Source organism: Poecilia latipinna, unplaced genomic scaffold, assembly GCF_001443285.1.
Source record: "Poecilia latipinna isolate Pla-1442-1.1 unplaced genomic scaffold, P_latipinna-1.0 Scaffold858, whole genome shotgun sequence".
In the NCBI taxonomy this organism is placed as follows: domain Eukaryota; kingdom Metazoa; phylum Chordata; class Actinopteri; order Cyprinodontiformes; family Poeciliidae; genus Poecilia; species Poecilia latipinna.
This window is the reverse complement of record NW_015113474.1, coordinates 168,237-183,828: the sequence shown is the minus strand read 5'-3', so window position 1 is coordinate 183,828 and position 15,592 is coordinate 168,237. Positions and strand designations below refer to the sequence as shown.

The 15,592-nt window shown below is 38.6% G+C and overlaps 1 protein-coding gene across 1 annotated transcript; it reads left to right on the top strand.

Moving 5' to 3' along the window:
* Positions 1-303: 303 nt before the first annotated feature.
* On the top strand, positions 304-14,042 carry ovol1a (ovo-like zinc finger 1a). The gene is made up of 5 exons (XM_015048036.1): positions 304-818; positions 9,339-9,559; positions 10,410-10,628; positions 11,359-11,503; positions 12,930-14,042. The coding sequence occupies exons 1-5, from the start codon at positions 719-721 to the stop codon at positions 13,271-13,273; spliced, it is 1,029 nt and encodes a 342-aa protein (XP_014903522.1). The 5' UTR covers positions 304-718; the 3' UTR covers positions 13,274-14,042.
* The last annotated feature ends 1,550 nt before the right edge of the window (positions 14,043-15,592 follow it).

Sequence of the window (15,592 nt, the reverse complement as noted above, 5' to 3'; positions counted from 1 at the left end):
TTTTCATCCGGCTGAAATCGTGACTTTGCCGTTTTTCTTCCTGCCGCTCGTCTTTTCTCACGGCTCCCCACCTAAAAGGGGAATGGAGAAGAGGTGGAGATACGGAGAGCGAAAAAGAAAGACGGAGACAGGGAGAGGAGGGGTAAACCGGTTCAGCAGGTATACTGAGGCCTAACCCAGTCTCCCTCCAGCCTGTTGTCACCGTTATTTCTGCCGCGCATGCGTGCTGGCGCCCGTTTCCTGCTTTTTTTCTCCTTTTAAATGAGCACCTGAGCTCCTGTTTTACCCCCCCCTGCCGTGTCTCAATGTGTGTGTGTGTGTGTGTGTGTGTGTGATCGGGGATATCTGCCGTTTTTTTTTTTTTTCGTTTTTTCTCTCAACCCACTCTCCCGTTATTTGAAGGCGCTGCGGAGTCCGCGCTGACTTTACCTGCCTCACCTGAGCAGACTCACCTGTCCGGACCTACTTCAAACCTGGAAATCTGACTTTAAGAGAAAGAAAAGTGCTAAGATATTAGAAGATAAAGCTTGGGGAAACAAGACGAAAAAGCGCAAGACGGGGGAAAAAAGAAGAAGAGGATCTACTCTTTCCATTTTCCCCCTCAGCTTCCTGCTTTTAAACGGTTACCTGGTTTGACGTCGCTACTTTTCTGAAAACTTCCCTCGCGCTAAATTAAAAAAGAAATAAGCCAACACGGACTGGCTGGCTTTGATCGAGCATGCCGCGGGCCTTTCTGGTGAAAAAGGCGAACGTTTCGCCTGGAAAGCGGAACTGGAGCGAGCTGCCCGATCATGAGCGGGGGGACGTCTACATCCCAGGTGAGTCCGCTGCTGCTGTAATGAGCCATGTTCGCTGCTTCAGGAAGAAATGAACGAAACGGAGACCCGCCAAGCGGAGGAAGTGCGTGACTCGGTGCCTTTACGCACAGATTGGAGGATGTTTTACGCGGGGTTTTGGGTCGGACCGGGAACGCTGGTGTCGGTGTCGGTGTGGCAGGTGGTGCACGGATGAGGGTCCGGAGTCTGGATGCGAATAACGGGAATCCCGGCGGGGCCCCGGAGAGCCTTCGGGTTCAGCGGCTGCTTTGTTTGTTTTCGTTTGCGGATAGAAATCCATACTCATATCGGCTTAAACATAAATCATTCAATTAAAATGAACATAAAGAGATTATATAATCATTAATTGTTTGCCTCCTTTCGCAACGGGCCTTTCTGATTGCTTCCCAGATCGACCTTCAACCCCTGATTGCCCTCCTTCCTTGTTCAGTGGCTGCTACTTATAAAACTCCAGGCTGGCTCGCTCCCTGACATTTGTTGATTCACTACAAATAAACAGAAAACACTTCAAATTAAGAGGCAAAAACGATCCGGGTCTCTGAAGTGACACTCTTACTGTCATGGTCTCAACCTGGGGAACATCTTTCTGTCCCCCTCCTCATCTTTTTGAGAACAATCCCCATTGTTGCCGTCGGCGGAGTTTTTATTGTAACAGGCCGCCGGTATCAGATAACAAGTAACGGACTACACCCTAAACCTCTCCACTCTCTGACCCTTCCCCCGCTCCTTCTTCTCTGGGTTTGTTTGTGTGCGTCTTCATCTCCTCTCTCCCGTTAACTTTTAATCATTGACTTCTACATCCTCCTCCATGGCTGTTTAGAGACGGCAGGAGCAGCAGGAAACCCGATTTCCTGCTGCTCTTAAATATAATATATATGTTAAATATGGCATTTATTCAGCTTGATAAATTCTTTAAATTATTAAAATTACACTTCGTTAATAGGTAATTGTATAGGTAATTATGTATGATTTGATGATAAACAGTAAGTCCATGTTGTTACCTCAAAAAAGTCCTTTAAGTTCTTCTATTTTCAAATATTTTACTATGGCTTATATTCATAAAAATCCCAAAATATTATTGAAATTCACCTGATATGGGCCTGTCACTTTTATATAAAGTATATGTTTGTTAAATATTCTTAAAAAAAATAAAATAAAATCAGTTGGCACCCCAAAAATTGGGGCCCTGGGCTACAGCCACATAAACCCTTCCTAAAATCTGGCCCAGGTTTTATACATAATTAGTTATGAACTGATACCAACTGATGATGGCTGGCTTAATGTGTCCATTAACGTTGTTTCACCTTAAAAATTACTAAAAATTCAAAATTTTCAAATACCTGACTGTTTCTTTGGGCTGCCCTCAAAACTTTAATATCTGGGCTACTCAGAGGCAGGCAGTCACTGTTACATTTACTTCACTAAGTTTTTGAAAATAATGTACTCTTAGGAGTTTATAACACCATAGTTTTACTTGAGTAAAAGTGAAAGCTACTCTTACTCGAGTAAAATTCGAGATTTCTGTTTTCTCCACAGAAATAATTATACAAACTTCATTCAGTTTGTTTTCCACTGGATGAAAAACAAACAGATTTTAACCAGAAATTCACCAGTACACGTCTAGACTTTGTCAAAGTGAGACCTCTTGTCTGGAAACAATCTTTGTTGTTCTACTGCTATTTACTACTAGAGGAATATGCAGTAAAATCACACACTGTCACTGGAAGTACTTCACCCCTTTCTCACATACATGTTTATGTTTTTACATATGACCTACTGTAAGTATTAGTTTCACATTTTTATTGAAAAATTGTTTACATTTTTTAGTCTTATTTTAGTATTTAAAACACCAGAATTTAAACATAACTTCTTCTTTTTTTTCACCAAATACTTTTTTACTTTTACTTGAGTAAAAAAGTAGTAGTGATACTACTACTTGAGTATAATCTTTGGGTACTCATCTATTAAATGCCATTAAAGCCATTCAAAACAAACATTATTCTTATTTTTTTTCCTAAGTTGCCATTCGTATTTCAGCAAAACTCTGTTTCCAGTGGTTTTCTCCTTTAAGTCGACATCATGAAATGTCAAAGCTTTGAGATCTTTGCTTCCTTCCTGCTTTTCAGTGCTGTGTTTTCCAAAAAAACATAAGAAAACAAAATACCGTTTTATGTGTCACCAAACACTAAATGTCTGACATGCCAACCCCTGTGACTTCCTGAGAAACACTTGGCCTTAAAGGAAGCATCATGATGTGCAGGTTCATGTTATGTGACTCTAAAAGTCTGATAACGTGACTGTGACGAATATCTTTATCTGGAGAAGTGCCGTTCTCTAACTGCTCACTAACTGGGCTGCCATCTTGGAAATCTCCCTCTTCCAATTAACTTTGACCAGTCGAGAGGAACAGCATCAGCTTTTTGGCTCAGCATTTCTCTCATCCTTTTTTATTTTTAATCTGGGTAAAATTATTACATCATTTTCTTACGATAGAAGATGTTACAAAGTTTTTATAAAAAGTCATGTTTAACCAAAGACTTATTTAAAAGTCAACTTTGATGCAGCTGAGTTAACTTTTGTTTAATCAATTAAATGGCTAAAAATTAGCAAACTTTTTGAAAGAAAGTGACTCAAATTAAATTCTTATACAAAATAAATTTGTTCCATTGAGCTAAAAAAAATTTAAAAACAACATGCTTTTCTTTTACCACAGTAAATATAAAAAAAATCTATTTTAAGCTTTGGATTTGTGATGAATAGTGCATTTTATTCATCACTACTTGACTTGACTTTAGCTTTCATTTCATTTTCTTTGCCAATTTTGTCCCATGTGACAACAAGTTTGGACACCCCAGATTTAGGAGTATCAAGCTCACTCTTTCAGAAGAATCTCTGTTCATTTCAGTTCAAGGATTTTCAGTGCTAGCTGCATGCTAATTTTTTTTTTGGCACGCTCATGCCTCCCTTTGACACAGTTACACCCCAGGCAAAGAGCCACGTTACCCACATCATCACCCACTACTGCGTATTTTTAAGATATTCCCATGCTGCTGCCTGCAAACCCACTTTGAATTTTACTAAAAAGCAACTGCAAATGTAGAAGATCCTATTATATAATTTAAATTTAAGGATTACATGTCAAAAACTAAACCTGTGGCACCTGTACGCAGTGACGCATCGTCAACACCCTGAACAAAACCCAGCAACGGTCTCAGGTACAGTTTCTGGTATGTGCCGTTACTTGATGTACCTGCCTGGATTGCGTTGGCGTCCACACACACCTACTAAAGAGAGCCCGCAGTCAAATGAAAACACACACACACACACACACAGAGACAGAGGTATGATAATTACCTTAGATGGAAAGAGAGTAGAAGGCGTGTTGAATACTTTTTATAAGCCACAGGATGCCATCAGTTTGGACAAATCTCCAGATGGTGTGTATTTATGTGTTGGAGTTTTATTTTTATCTCATAATCCACAAACATGTGCCAGGACCAGTTTCTGATGTATCATCGGTGTGAAAACAGTTTGCTTTGGCCCACCTCTGAGATTACACACAACTGATGAGGGTTTAGTTGAATAACAGGAGTATTAATGTTACAAGCAGCAACAAAAACATGCAGTTTTCCTTCACGTCAATGCCCAGAGTTAACTGTCCATTGAATATTTAATTGGGAAATAGTTTAATTTGGGTTACATTTAGATGTAAAGCACAATTACATAAAAAAAATCTTAAATTTGCCTTTCTTAAGAAGTCAGCAATAGCCTGTAGAGCCAGTTATTCCACATTTAGTGTCTTTATGCAAGAATGCTCCCACTCTTTTAAGTCATGTATGTTTCTCGACGACATAATGATATATTTTGAATTGTATAAATTCATTGGTTCAACATGTCAAATGTTTATTTTAATGGTAGAAATATGTGGTCAAAGGTGACAGTCTTTAAGGAAATATATGTTGTTGTTCTGGATTTTCCACCAGCACAAAGAAAATATAAGGTGCTGTAGCTTTAACTGTGACTAGTTGATATGAAAAAGAAACAGGAAGTTTTTGTTTGAGATTGTGTGTTTTCTTCATAGAACTATGTAAGATGAGATCTAAACTTCACATAAAATACATATCTTAAAAATCTGATTCATAAAAGTTTAGGCCCTGCTAAAGTAATCTTTTCCACCATCAATGACTGCAGACCTTCAAACAAATTATAATCTGTTTGAAGGTTTGTGGGGTAGTAGAAATATTCATCCAATGAAGTCTCTCCTTATGATTTCACCTTACTACTTAAGGCGTAATTATCTTTTTTCATTTATAAAATTTGATTTTGTGGGTCTTAAATGATCTCTGTGTATTCTGGGATCTACTTTTAGTGTTGCTGCTAAAGCTGCCTGAAGGTTAATATTTATTGAATGGAGGAAAATGTAACGGACCCTATGAACAGCCAGTTGCTGCAGACAATACACCTTTAGCAAACACACCCTGACTCACACCCAATGTTTGATAAAGTTATCTGCTGATTGTTGACTCTTTCTCTCAGCTGAACCATGCTATAAATAAAAAAAATAACATATTGAAACATGTGCAAACAGCACTGGTGTTCCTCCTTCCACTTCATCATGAAATAAAAGAACTTTGGGTATTTTGAACCCCATCATCCAGTAACACCCAGACATACAAACATCTCATTCATTGGTGATGGGGGGAAGGAGGGGCGAGCAAACAATGCAAGTTGAGATTAAATGTCCACAAGCAGCAGTCACCACAGGAACTATCAATGCACAGAGGTAATTAAGACTTTTAGGCCATTTCAAGGAAATGTTATTTACTTTTCTTCTTGTGGTACTGATCCTTTCAACAAGTATAATCTTCAGCAAACGAATAACAATCAGATGCTATTCTTCCATGAACTACCCATCATAATTACACAATTAACTTTATAAACATCTGTTCTTTTGTAACATTTTGTCTTTCAGACTGCAGACCGGAATGCTCAATTCCAATTTTTTGTGAAATGTATTTTTTTTGGCATGGGCGTTCACACTTTTAAATATATGCGACTTGTATGTGATCTCCAGTGTGAACTGCAAACGACCTGAAAGTGTTCCGCATGCGCAGTAGAGGGCGCAATAATGTCACACGTAGCCAACCGCTATAAAAAAGAAGTGGCGCTCAGTGTTTGCGGAAGTAAACGTAGACGTTAACGGTGGAGCATAGCTTATGATTTGTAAGTTGTTGTCTAACCGGAGCCATTACATTAACAACTTAATCCTCATTATAGCCCATTATGGTTGTTGATACACGTCCTGCGTGTATCAGGACGCAGAATAATGACGTTTGTCGAGTATCAATGACGTTCAGGTCGGATGACCTGCGACCTGGCCGTTCGGATTCAGGTCGCGGTTGAAAAGATCGGATACGTATTGGCTTTAGGAACATATATCCAAGGTTACGTTCACACTGCAGCACGAGTGACCAAATCCGTTCTTTTTTTATTTATTTTTTATTTTTTGCCTTGATGCCATCTGTATCTGATATTTTTATGACAGTCTGAACAACACAGATCGGAGTTTTTAGAATGGACCCAGGCCACTTGGTATCCGATACGTATCTGATCTTTTCAGATGTGACCCGAGTCTTACGTGTGAAGGACGTACAGAGTCTTCGTGTGAATAAGAAGGTTCTGGTGACTGGCAGAGTAAGTACATGTAGTACAAGTAGGCTAAAGTCCATCTTAGCTTGCAGATAAAAGCTACATTATAGCTAATTCTGCTAGTTCGGCAGTAAGTACTACAGTAAATATCACTGATATTTATCTTAGTACTACGCAGAGTTGGGTAGAGTACTCAATAATTTTGAGCAGTTATGATGTACTTATGCTTGTAAGTTAGATAGGAACGAGGGGAGAGCTAGTTCTAAGCTTGTGGCTTGTTCATTGTTGTCATAGCAACCCCATAGCGACTGGTGTGGGCATCCTGTCGTTTATCATTTATTGTGATACATTTCTTATCGGGATAACATTTTGATTTATTGGTTTCATAATAAATTCCAATTCCAGCACTGCTTAAAACCCTTGAAAGCTGTCCGTATTGTCACTATTTGTTCAATATCAATAAATATCAATATAATTAACTGTGTATAGTTTAGTGATACAAACAACACTTCTTTATTTAAATCAATCAATCAAATTTTGTTTGTATATCACATTTCAGTAGCAAGGCGTTTCAAAGTGCTTTACCTCACAACAAACACAAAAACACAAAGTCATGCAACATAGAATCAACAATAAAAACATTACATTAAGTCAAGTGCCATCTTTAAATTCATAATTGATTACATATCAAATACAACTTGATTATTGTCCTAAAGAAATGTGTTTTTCAAGAGCTGTATGTGATAAAACTTTAAGTCCACATCGCCCAGCTTTAAGTCGTAACTTAGTATTGTTGACAGGACTTCATAATAACCAGATGGCTTCTCGGTAAACCTGGAGATCCACTGGGGCATTTCATTAGCAAATATGCTACCGAGGCGGCACAGAGCCCTCACTGTGTCACAGCGAACCGTTAGCTCTGTAAGTTTATAGATCGGCTTTTGTGTCTTCTCATCTTTAAAGCTAGCTGCAAGGGCCTCATTTGCATTTACATTTGGGTTTTATCAGATTCAAGCCCGACAAACTAAACTGATTCCTTGTTTTCTATCAGCCACACCTGCCAATGGGCTGCCTGAAACACACACGCACACACTCACACACACACACACACACACACACACACACACACACACACACACACACCAAAGCACGCCTTCACAACGTGCCGTTGGCTTTTTCTGTCAATCAGGTTGCTTTCTTTGACATTTTCTGTTATGTTTTGCTCTTGCACACCATGGTTATAATTTAGTTTTATTTCATTGTGGCATTTTCTTTGTCTAATTCAGTTACTTTTAGTTAACTTTTAGAGTGTATTTGTTAGTTTTTATTAGTTAAATATCGTTTAGTTTCACTTATGTTTTTAGTACTTAATATTTTAGTTTTTCATATCTTGGTTGGTTTTTAAGTGCAGATTACAATATATATAAAATAAGTATTGTGCTGTGATTATGTTTTTGAATTGGGTAATGAATGCTCATCAGAAGATACCGTTTTCAAAAAAATTTTCAGTTGTTGAACAACCAACTTTCTCTGGAGTTTTTCCCCAACTTTTGCTGTCGCCATTTTGCCAATTAGCCGGCATGTCACCTGGAGGGTTATGGAGGGCTGTAATTTGCAGACAACCAATGTAAACTGCTTCTGTGGGCGGAAAAAGACGAATACATAAATTCATCAACACGAAAACGAGGGATATTATATCTGTTATTGAAAATGTTCTCTCAATTAGCTGTAGTTAACTGTAATAAGCTTGGTGTAGACCTTTACCATAACGCAGAAACCCTGATGCTCAGCCCTGCGGAGGTGGATTGTTTGAGGAAGGTAAAAAGCTGGTGCTGCAAGACCGTCTGGTTCAGCAAGTCTAACTGTAATGGGGATGTCTTTGTATAGGTTGGAGTGCGTGTGTGTGTGTGTGTGCGTGCGTGTGTGTGTGTGTGTGTGTTTCCAGGCATGTGTCTGCGTGCAAAGTGAGTCTTACTCGACAATAGCCCAAACAGGAGCACACCTACCCACGCAAACACACTTATTTAATTCTGTGTGTTTGCTAGTAGAGCAATTGTGCAAATAAGGACACGGTGGAAGATGGCTGCTTATTGTGAAACCCAGTAATGCAGTAATTTTCTTCTTTAATTTTCTGTGTTTGTCTCTCCCTCCTTTGGTCAACAGTATTCCACTTCACATCTGGCAGTTTAAAACCACATGGACGTTTTGTGTTTTTTAAACATGCATTGCCAGGTTTTGCATCATCATTGATATCAATAGAATATTCACTGAACTCCAGAACCGCACTGCATTCTGGGAGATGTAGGCAGAGGAAAGACTTCACCTGCTCAACCTCTCATTTCTACTAGCTATGCTAGGTTGGTGGTGGTTGTTTTTTTTATAATACATTATTTTACATTGCACAGAATATCTTTAACATAATGAGAAATATGAGAATTCAATCATAAAATTAATATAAAATAACCACAGACGTTGACAATATTGGTGTTAAGGTCTTGCAAACTACAAAGTAGAATAACTAAAGCAAAAAAAAAGTTAAATAAATAAATGAATATCTATATGAGTAAAATAAAACAATGTAACAGTTTAAAGTTACGCCGCTGTGCCTCACAGCTACTTAAAGATAAAAAAACAGCGGCATTCAGTGAAAACTATCCATGAAACAGGAAAGGTCTCGAGTTTGGCAATATTTCAGATTTTTACAGCAACAAAACGGATCAATAATTATTGATATTGACTGATATGAAATGCTTATATCATTTTTCATCCATATCGTCCAACCTGAGGTTCTTACAGAAAACGTTAATGTAAAATAATCACAGCACGTCATTTTTTTTACCCTTGTCCATCCAGTCTCCATCTTCCCGAACTCGGGTCTGATGACGGAAGTGGAGGCGAGTCCTGCGGAGACCGTTCCTCTCTGTCTCACCAAACACTCTTCATCGGACAGCCACGCCCAGCTGCCGTCCAGCACCGTGCTCGGACAGCCGCGGAGTCCGAGCGGCTCGCCGGGAAGGTCGGACATCAGGCGCAGCTTACACAGCGGGTCGTTGTATATCCGGTCCAAAATGAAGGTGAGAAAGGAAACGCATCTCCAGTTCACACTCTACAACATTAGAAAAAAGAGATGCTTGTCTAACATTTTATAGTGGTAATAGTTGATATACAATGGCTATTAAAGCCACTGTAGATAGATAAAACATGATAAAACATGCCAAAAAAGTTTAATCTCAGAAACTTTCTAGAAAAAAAACAAGGAAATTTCTGATTTTGAAAAGTGGAAAGAGCTCAGAAATTTTGATATTTATCTCAGAAACTTTCTAAAAACGTTTCAAAGTCAAATATTTTCTACTTTTGAAATTTTCTGAGTTTGAAAAGTAAAACAAATTTCGACCTTTCAAACTCAAATTTTTTAGGAAATAAAAATGGACATTTCTGAGATTAATCTAAAAAAAATTTCTGACTCAGAAATTATTTTTAGAAATTTTGTAAAACAAAAAAAAAAAAAAAAAAAGTTTCAAAAGTTGAATTTTTTCCACCTTTGGAAATTTTTGTGTTTGAAGAGTCAAAATATCAACTTTTGAAAATCCATAAATTTCCATATATTTTTCTAGAAAATTTCTTAGACAAATCTGAAAACTGAAAGTTTTTTCCAGCTTATTTGTGACTTTTCAATCTCAGAAATTTCCAAGTTCTTTTCAATAAAATTTCTATTAATCTGAAAATTTCAGCTTATTGGTGGAAATATACTCCTACTTTTCTTTCTTTGTCTATCTACAATTTCCTTAATGCTTTGTCTTAACAATATCTAGAGTTATGTCCAGAATAAAACATTTTCTTTGTGAAAGGAAAACTTCTTACAGCTGAATCGTCATCAGCAGAAACTCGTACTTCGTTCATTTCAGCATTTTTTCTCTCTAACAGGTAACTACAGGCGAGCTGCCTCCTGATCCCGCTCCTCTTCCTCCAGCTCTTCCTCCCATTCCCATTCCCAGTCCACAACCTCTACCTCCACAAGCCGCTGTGATGCCAGCTGCCCCCAAACAAACCCCGGCCCCATCGGAGCCGCCATCCATGGTGACCAGACCAACGGGTCAAAGTCAGAACCTTCCGCCGACAACAGCAGGAGCGTTTGTGTGCCAGGTATAACCACACGATTAAATCATTAATCTCATTATTTCATTCATTATTGATTCTTCCAGATCAACCATAAATGTTTTAAAGTTGTCATTCTGTATGCTCCGCTATAGGGTCATATAAAAAGAATGTAAACATTGAAAGATAAAATTCTTATAATAAAGTGATAATATTACAAGAATTTGGATCAATAAATTATCTTTTAATTGAATTGAATTAATGCTAGTTAGCACAGACAGTGGATAAACAGTTTTCCTGTAACAGTGAGTTATTTCTCCACCATTTGCAGATTTAGTAGCGCATACACAAGGTCGATTGACAGCACTAAGCCCCTCCCCCTGGCTCTGATTGGTTGTTTCTGGAGGGGAGCTCTTCGTTTCTTCAATAGCAGCTCAGGGAGGAAGTGGAGGAAATCGATCTTTTCACAGATTATTTGTCTCAGTTTAAACTGGAACAACAGAGTTAACAAATGCTCATAATACATATTTTTCTATAAAAGTTACACACTGCAGCTTTAAGTCTGCACACACAAATCAGTAGTGTAAATATAGCAACATTGTTCTGTTGAAGAGGAAAAGCCACTAAATCACCAAGGCGAGATCATCCTGACATCTAGCTTTGATGTGTTGATCTGGGTCAACACACACCTTCAAGTCTAGAACTCAGTTGACTTCCTGTACTGTCAGGTTGTATATTCAGTAAAAATTATGGGTCTATAAATTGTTGCTGGTTTCAGGTTTGCCAGAAGACTTTCCAGTTCCAGCGCATGTTGAACAGACACGTCAAATGCCACAGTGACACCAAGAGACACCTGTGCACCTTCTGTGGGAAAGGCTTCAACGACACCTTTGACCTCAAGAGACATGTCCGCACGCACACAGGTACGTCCTCGCTTTGATTTTCCTGCAGTATCCAGGTTCAAGAAGGCTTTAAATAGATGTATGAGCTCCCATTAGCTCAGGTAATGACAGGTAGTAAGATCAGATATCAAAAGTACGCAGATGACACACAGCTCTACATTTTGATGCCACCAGGTGACTCTGAGCCCATCCAAGCGCTGATAGAACAGATAAATGTGTGGATGTGCCAAAACTTTCTCCAGCTGAACAGAAACAAAACTGAAGCTATTATCTTTGGACATAAAGAGGAACGATCAAGTCTGGGAGTAGTGATGAACTCTGACCTCAACCTTCAGAGTCATGTAAAGATAGTTGCAAAGTCGGCCTTCTATCACCTGAAGAACATTTCCAGGATTAAGTAAGATCTAGAGAAACTCATCCATGCGTTTATCTTTAGTCACATTGATTACTGTAGCAGCATCTTCACAGGTCTGACTAATAAATCAACCAGATCCAGAAGCTGCTGCTGGAGTTCTGACTAAAACCAGGAAGTTAGAGCACATAACACCAGTTCTACAGTCCCTACACTGGCTCCCTGTAGCTCAGAGAATAAACTTTAAAATACTGTTGTTAGTTTATAAACCACTGAACAGTTTAGCACTACAATCTGCTGTCGTCATAGCAACCTTTCAGATCTCTCAGGTCTTCTGGTTCTGGTTCTGCTCTGCATCCCCAGAACCAGAACCAAACGTGGAGAAGCAGAATTCACAGCAAAAACACAAAATATTACCAAGTATTTCTGGTTTAGTTTCTAGTTCAAATATCTCTGTACTCTTGAAATAAGACAAAACTAACTTAGAAGTGACTTTTTTGGCAAGATGTAGGAGTTTTAGTAAATAATTCCTTAATATTATTGAAAAAGTTCTAGTTACATTGGCAGATTAATTCACGTAAAACAAGACATTTTTCACCTTTTATAATCTCTTTAATTATGAGTCTTGTCTCATGTTGTGTCTCAACATTTTCTCATGTTTCCTGGCGTAAACATTGTTTTTAAAGCATCATCCATATATATTTTCACTGGCGTGATCCATTGTAGAGTTAATTATGAGGCGAGTTTCTCAAAAACAAGCTCCTATATCTCACTGATAAGTTACTTGCAAGTTATTTTTGTCTCATTTCAACTGTACTAAGATAAAAAGTACTTGGTAAGATTTTGTGATTTTGCAGTGTTCAGTTTCTATCCATCATGAATCTGGAACAACTTCCAGAAAACTGCAAAGCACCTGAAACACTGAGTTCATTTAAATCAACACTAAAAACCAGAGTTGCTTTTGAACCACAATGAATGGAACATTGATTAATATGACAAAACGTGATGTTTGTTCTTGGTTTCTTCTTTATAGTCGGCCTTGTTGCTGAAATGTGCGATACAAATAAACTGGATTGATTGATTGATGTTTTCCAGGCGTCCGCCCATACAAATGCTCGCTGTGCGACAAGGCCTTCACCCAGCGCTGCTCCCTGGAGTCCCACATGAAGAAGATCCACAGCGTCACCCTGAAGTACGCCTACAAGGAGCGCCGCAACAAGCTGTACGTGTGCGAGGAGTGCGGCCACACGGCCGGCACTCAGGACGAGCTGGTCCGCCACCTCCACTCGCTGCACCCGGACAGCCCACTGCTGAAGGGGAAGGCCACGCGGCGGGTTGGCGGGCTGGGAACGCCGGCCTCCGGCTCCATCGGAGGATCCGCTCCCAGCTCGCCCCGGGAGGCCGACAGCGACGACACCAACGGATCGGCCGGGCAGTAGATCACCTCCAGAGACTGAGACAGGATGGATGAAGGAGGGGTGTGTTCTCTCACGGACATGTAGAGTGTTTTGTTTATATATTTATATTGATAGAAAGGGTTTGGGTTTGGGTTTGTTTTGTAAGAAAATTGGTAAAATGTTGATGCAGTAAGAAGAGTAAGGTTGACATGAATGAGTCAAAACATTATGACGTCTCAACTTTCATCCTCAGGGAATAATTTTTCATTTTTACTTTATCGCTCCAAGAACCTCAAACGGGGTGGAACCTTTTAGACGACGCTCCGGATCAGAACCTTTCATCCAACAACGCAGACTTTGTTCGCCTCATTTTGTTTTGGCTCATCTTTATATTTTTGCATGAGACTAAATATGCTACCAGTGGGTTTCTCTGTGCAACAGAAGAGATGAACTTTTCTAACGGAAAACACTTTATTGTTGTTATTATTATTAAAGCAAGTAATATATTACATAACATCGATTTGATCTTGTTTGTTCTTTTAAATAAATTATTTGGTGGGTTTTTTTAAATTTGCAGCTCAGGAGTTTAACAACTTGTCTAATGAGACTTTTTAAAATAAAGAAACAGCAACACCTCTGTTCAGATTTGTAAAACAACAAATAAATAACTTGAATAAAAGTTTCTTCAGAAAGGCTGGATAAGCATTGATTAAGATTATGCTAAATAAATCCAGGTAAATCTGACTGAAATGAAGCAAATCTTAAAGAAAATAGGTCAGAATTTTTAATTTTGGGCTTCTGATATCTGAATTTAAGCCATTTTCTATTATTTCAGGATAGAAAAATAATCCAATACTAATTTATTTGTGTAACTCTGAGCATGTGACTTTTACTAAACCAAGTAAGAATTGTTTATTTAATTCTAAAGGCAATAATAAAGGGCATTTTAGCAGTTATTCTGTGAGGTTTTATGCAATATCTCCAATAGAAGGAAACCAATGGTACAAAGTTTTAACATAATATATTTTTTTAGTTTCAAACTTTGTGCTCTATATTTTTAAATGGGCTACTGGACACTTCTACGAAATAAACATATTTTTCTCCTTTGTAACTTAATAATTCATTTTTCTTCTAAAATCTGAAAACATTGAGTTTACTTCCCTATTAAAATAATAATATTACATATGGAGAACCATTTCTGCAGCTCTAAGTATTATTTTTTGTAGACAGAAGAAGCTCCTTGAAATAGTTGCTGACCCAAGGCGTATATTTATTTATTTTAAGTATAATATAAAACAATCAACACAAACCAACTGCAATAAACTACAAAAAAAATTGTTTTCTTGACTTAAAATGGAAATTCAACATACAGCTGATGAATTGGGTGAACAAGTTTCGATTTATTCTGGATTTTAAAATTCAAACTGGGTCTCAGCCGCACTAATATGAACACATTTACATTTGTTCATGTAAATGTTGGTGACCTGGCGTAAACATTGTTCTTAAAGCTTCGTCCATTTATTCTAATTGGAAAATTTGATGACCAGAGGAAACACAAATTGACCAATTAGGCAGCGATGAGCTGAAAACGTTTGGATGAGTCAAGATGAGGCTTTCAAAACTGAAAACATGGTAGGAAGTGTTAATTACTGTGGTGGCAGCTTCATGGTGGATCTGTGCCATCGCTGGCGGTTCTGGTGTGTCACACAAAGTGGATTAATGAAGAAGAACAAGAACAAGAAGAAGAAGAAGAAGAGAGTAGTACCTCCATGTTCAAATAAAACCAACAAGCAGTTTTTCTGCTGAATCATTCATTTCTATGTATATAATATTTGACTAGGCAGTCTGCAACCAAAGAAAGTGAACAGTTATTTTGCCTCTCTTCTTGCTCCTCAAACCCGTTCTCTCTCTCTCTCTCTCTCTCTCTCTCCCTCTCTCTCTCTCTTTGTCTCTCCTGAGCTTCTTCCTCCCATGCTGCTGCTTCTCGCCAAGCTTTGGCCTGACTGTGTGTCTAAGAGAGGCTGCGGCTGGGGGAGAGGTTGGATTCCTGATCCCTGTCGAGTCTTGTCGGAGGATTCCAGCTGCTGTCAGCCCGGGGATACAGGGAGGAAAACCGAGGCGGATAACGGTCTGTGAAAGGTAACAGACACAGACTGTGTAGGAAAATAATGGAAGCAGGCAAAAGTAATGTCTTTTAATCAGGTTTATGCACTGTTTTTATGAATTTAGCGTTTTCTTGACGTTTCGAAAAGGTCTTCTTGGGGTTTTATTTTCAAATTTACATGGACTTCTCTTTCTGAAACTGCAAAACAGACAATAGAAAAATGTGTGAAAGCCCCTAACACTGGGGGGTCCAAACTT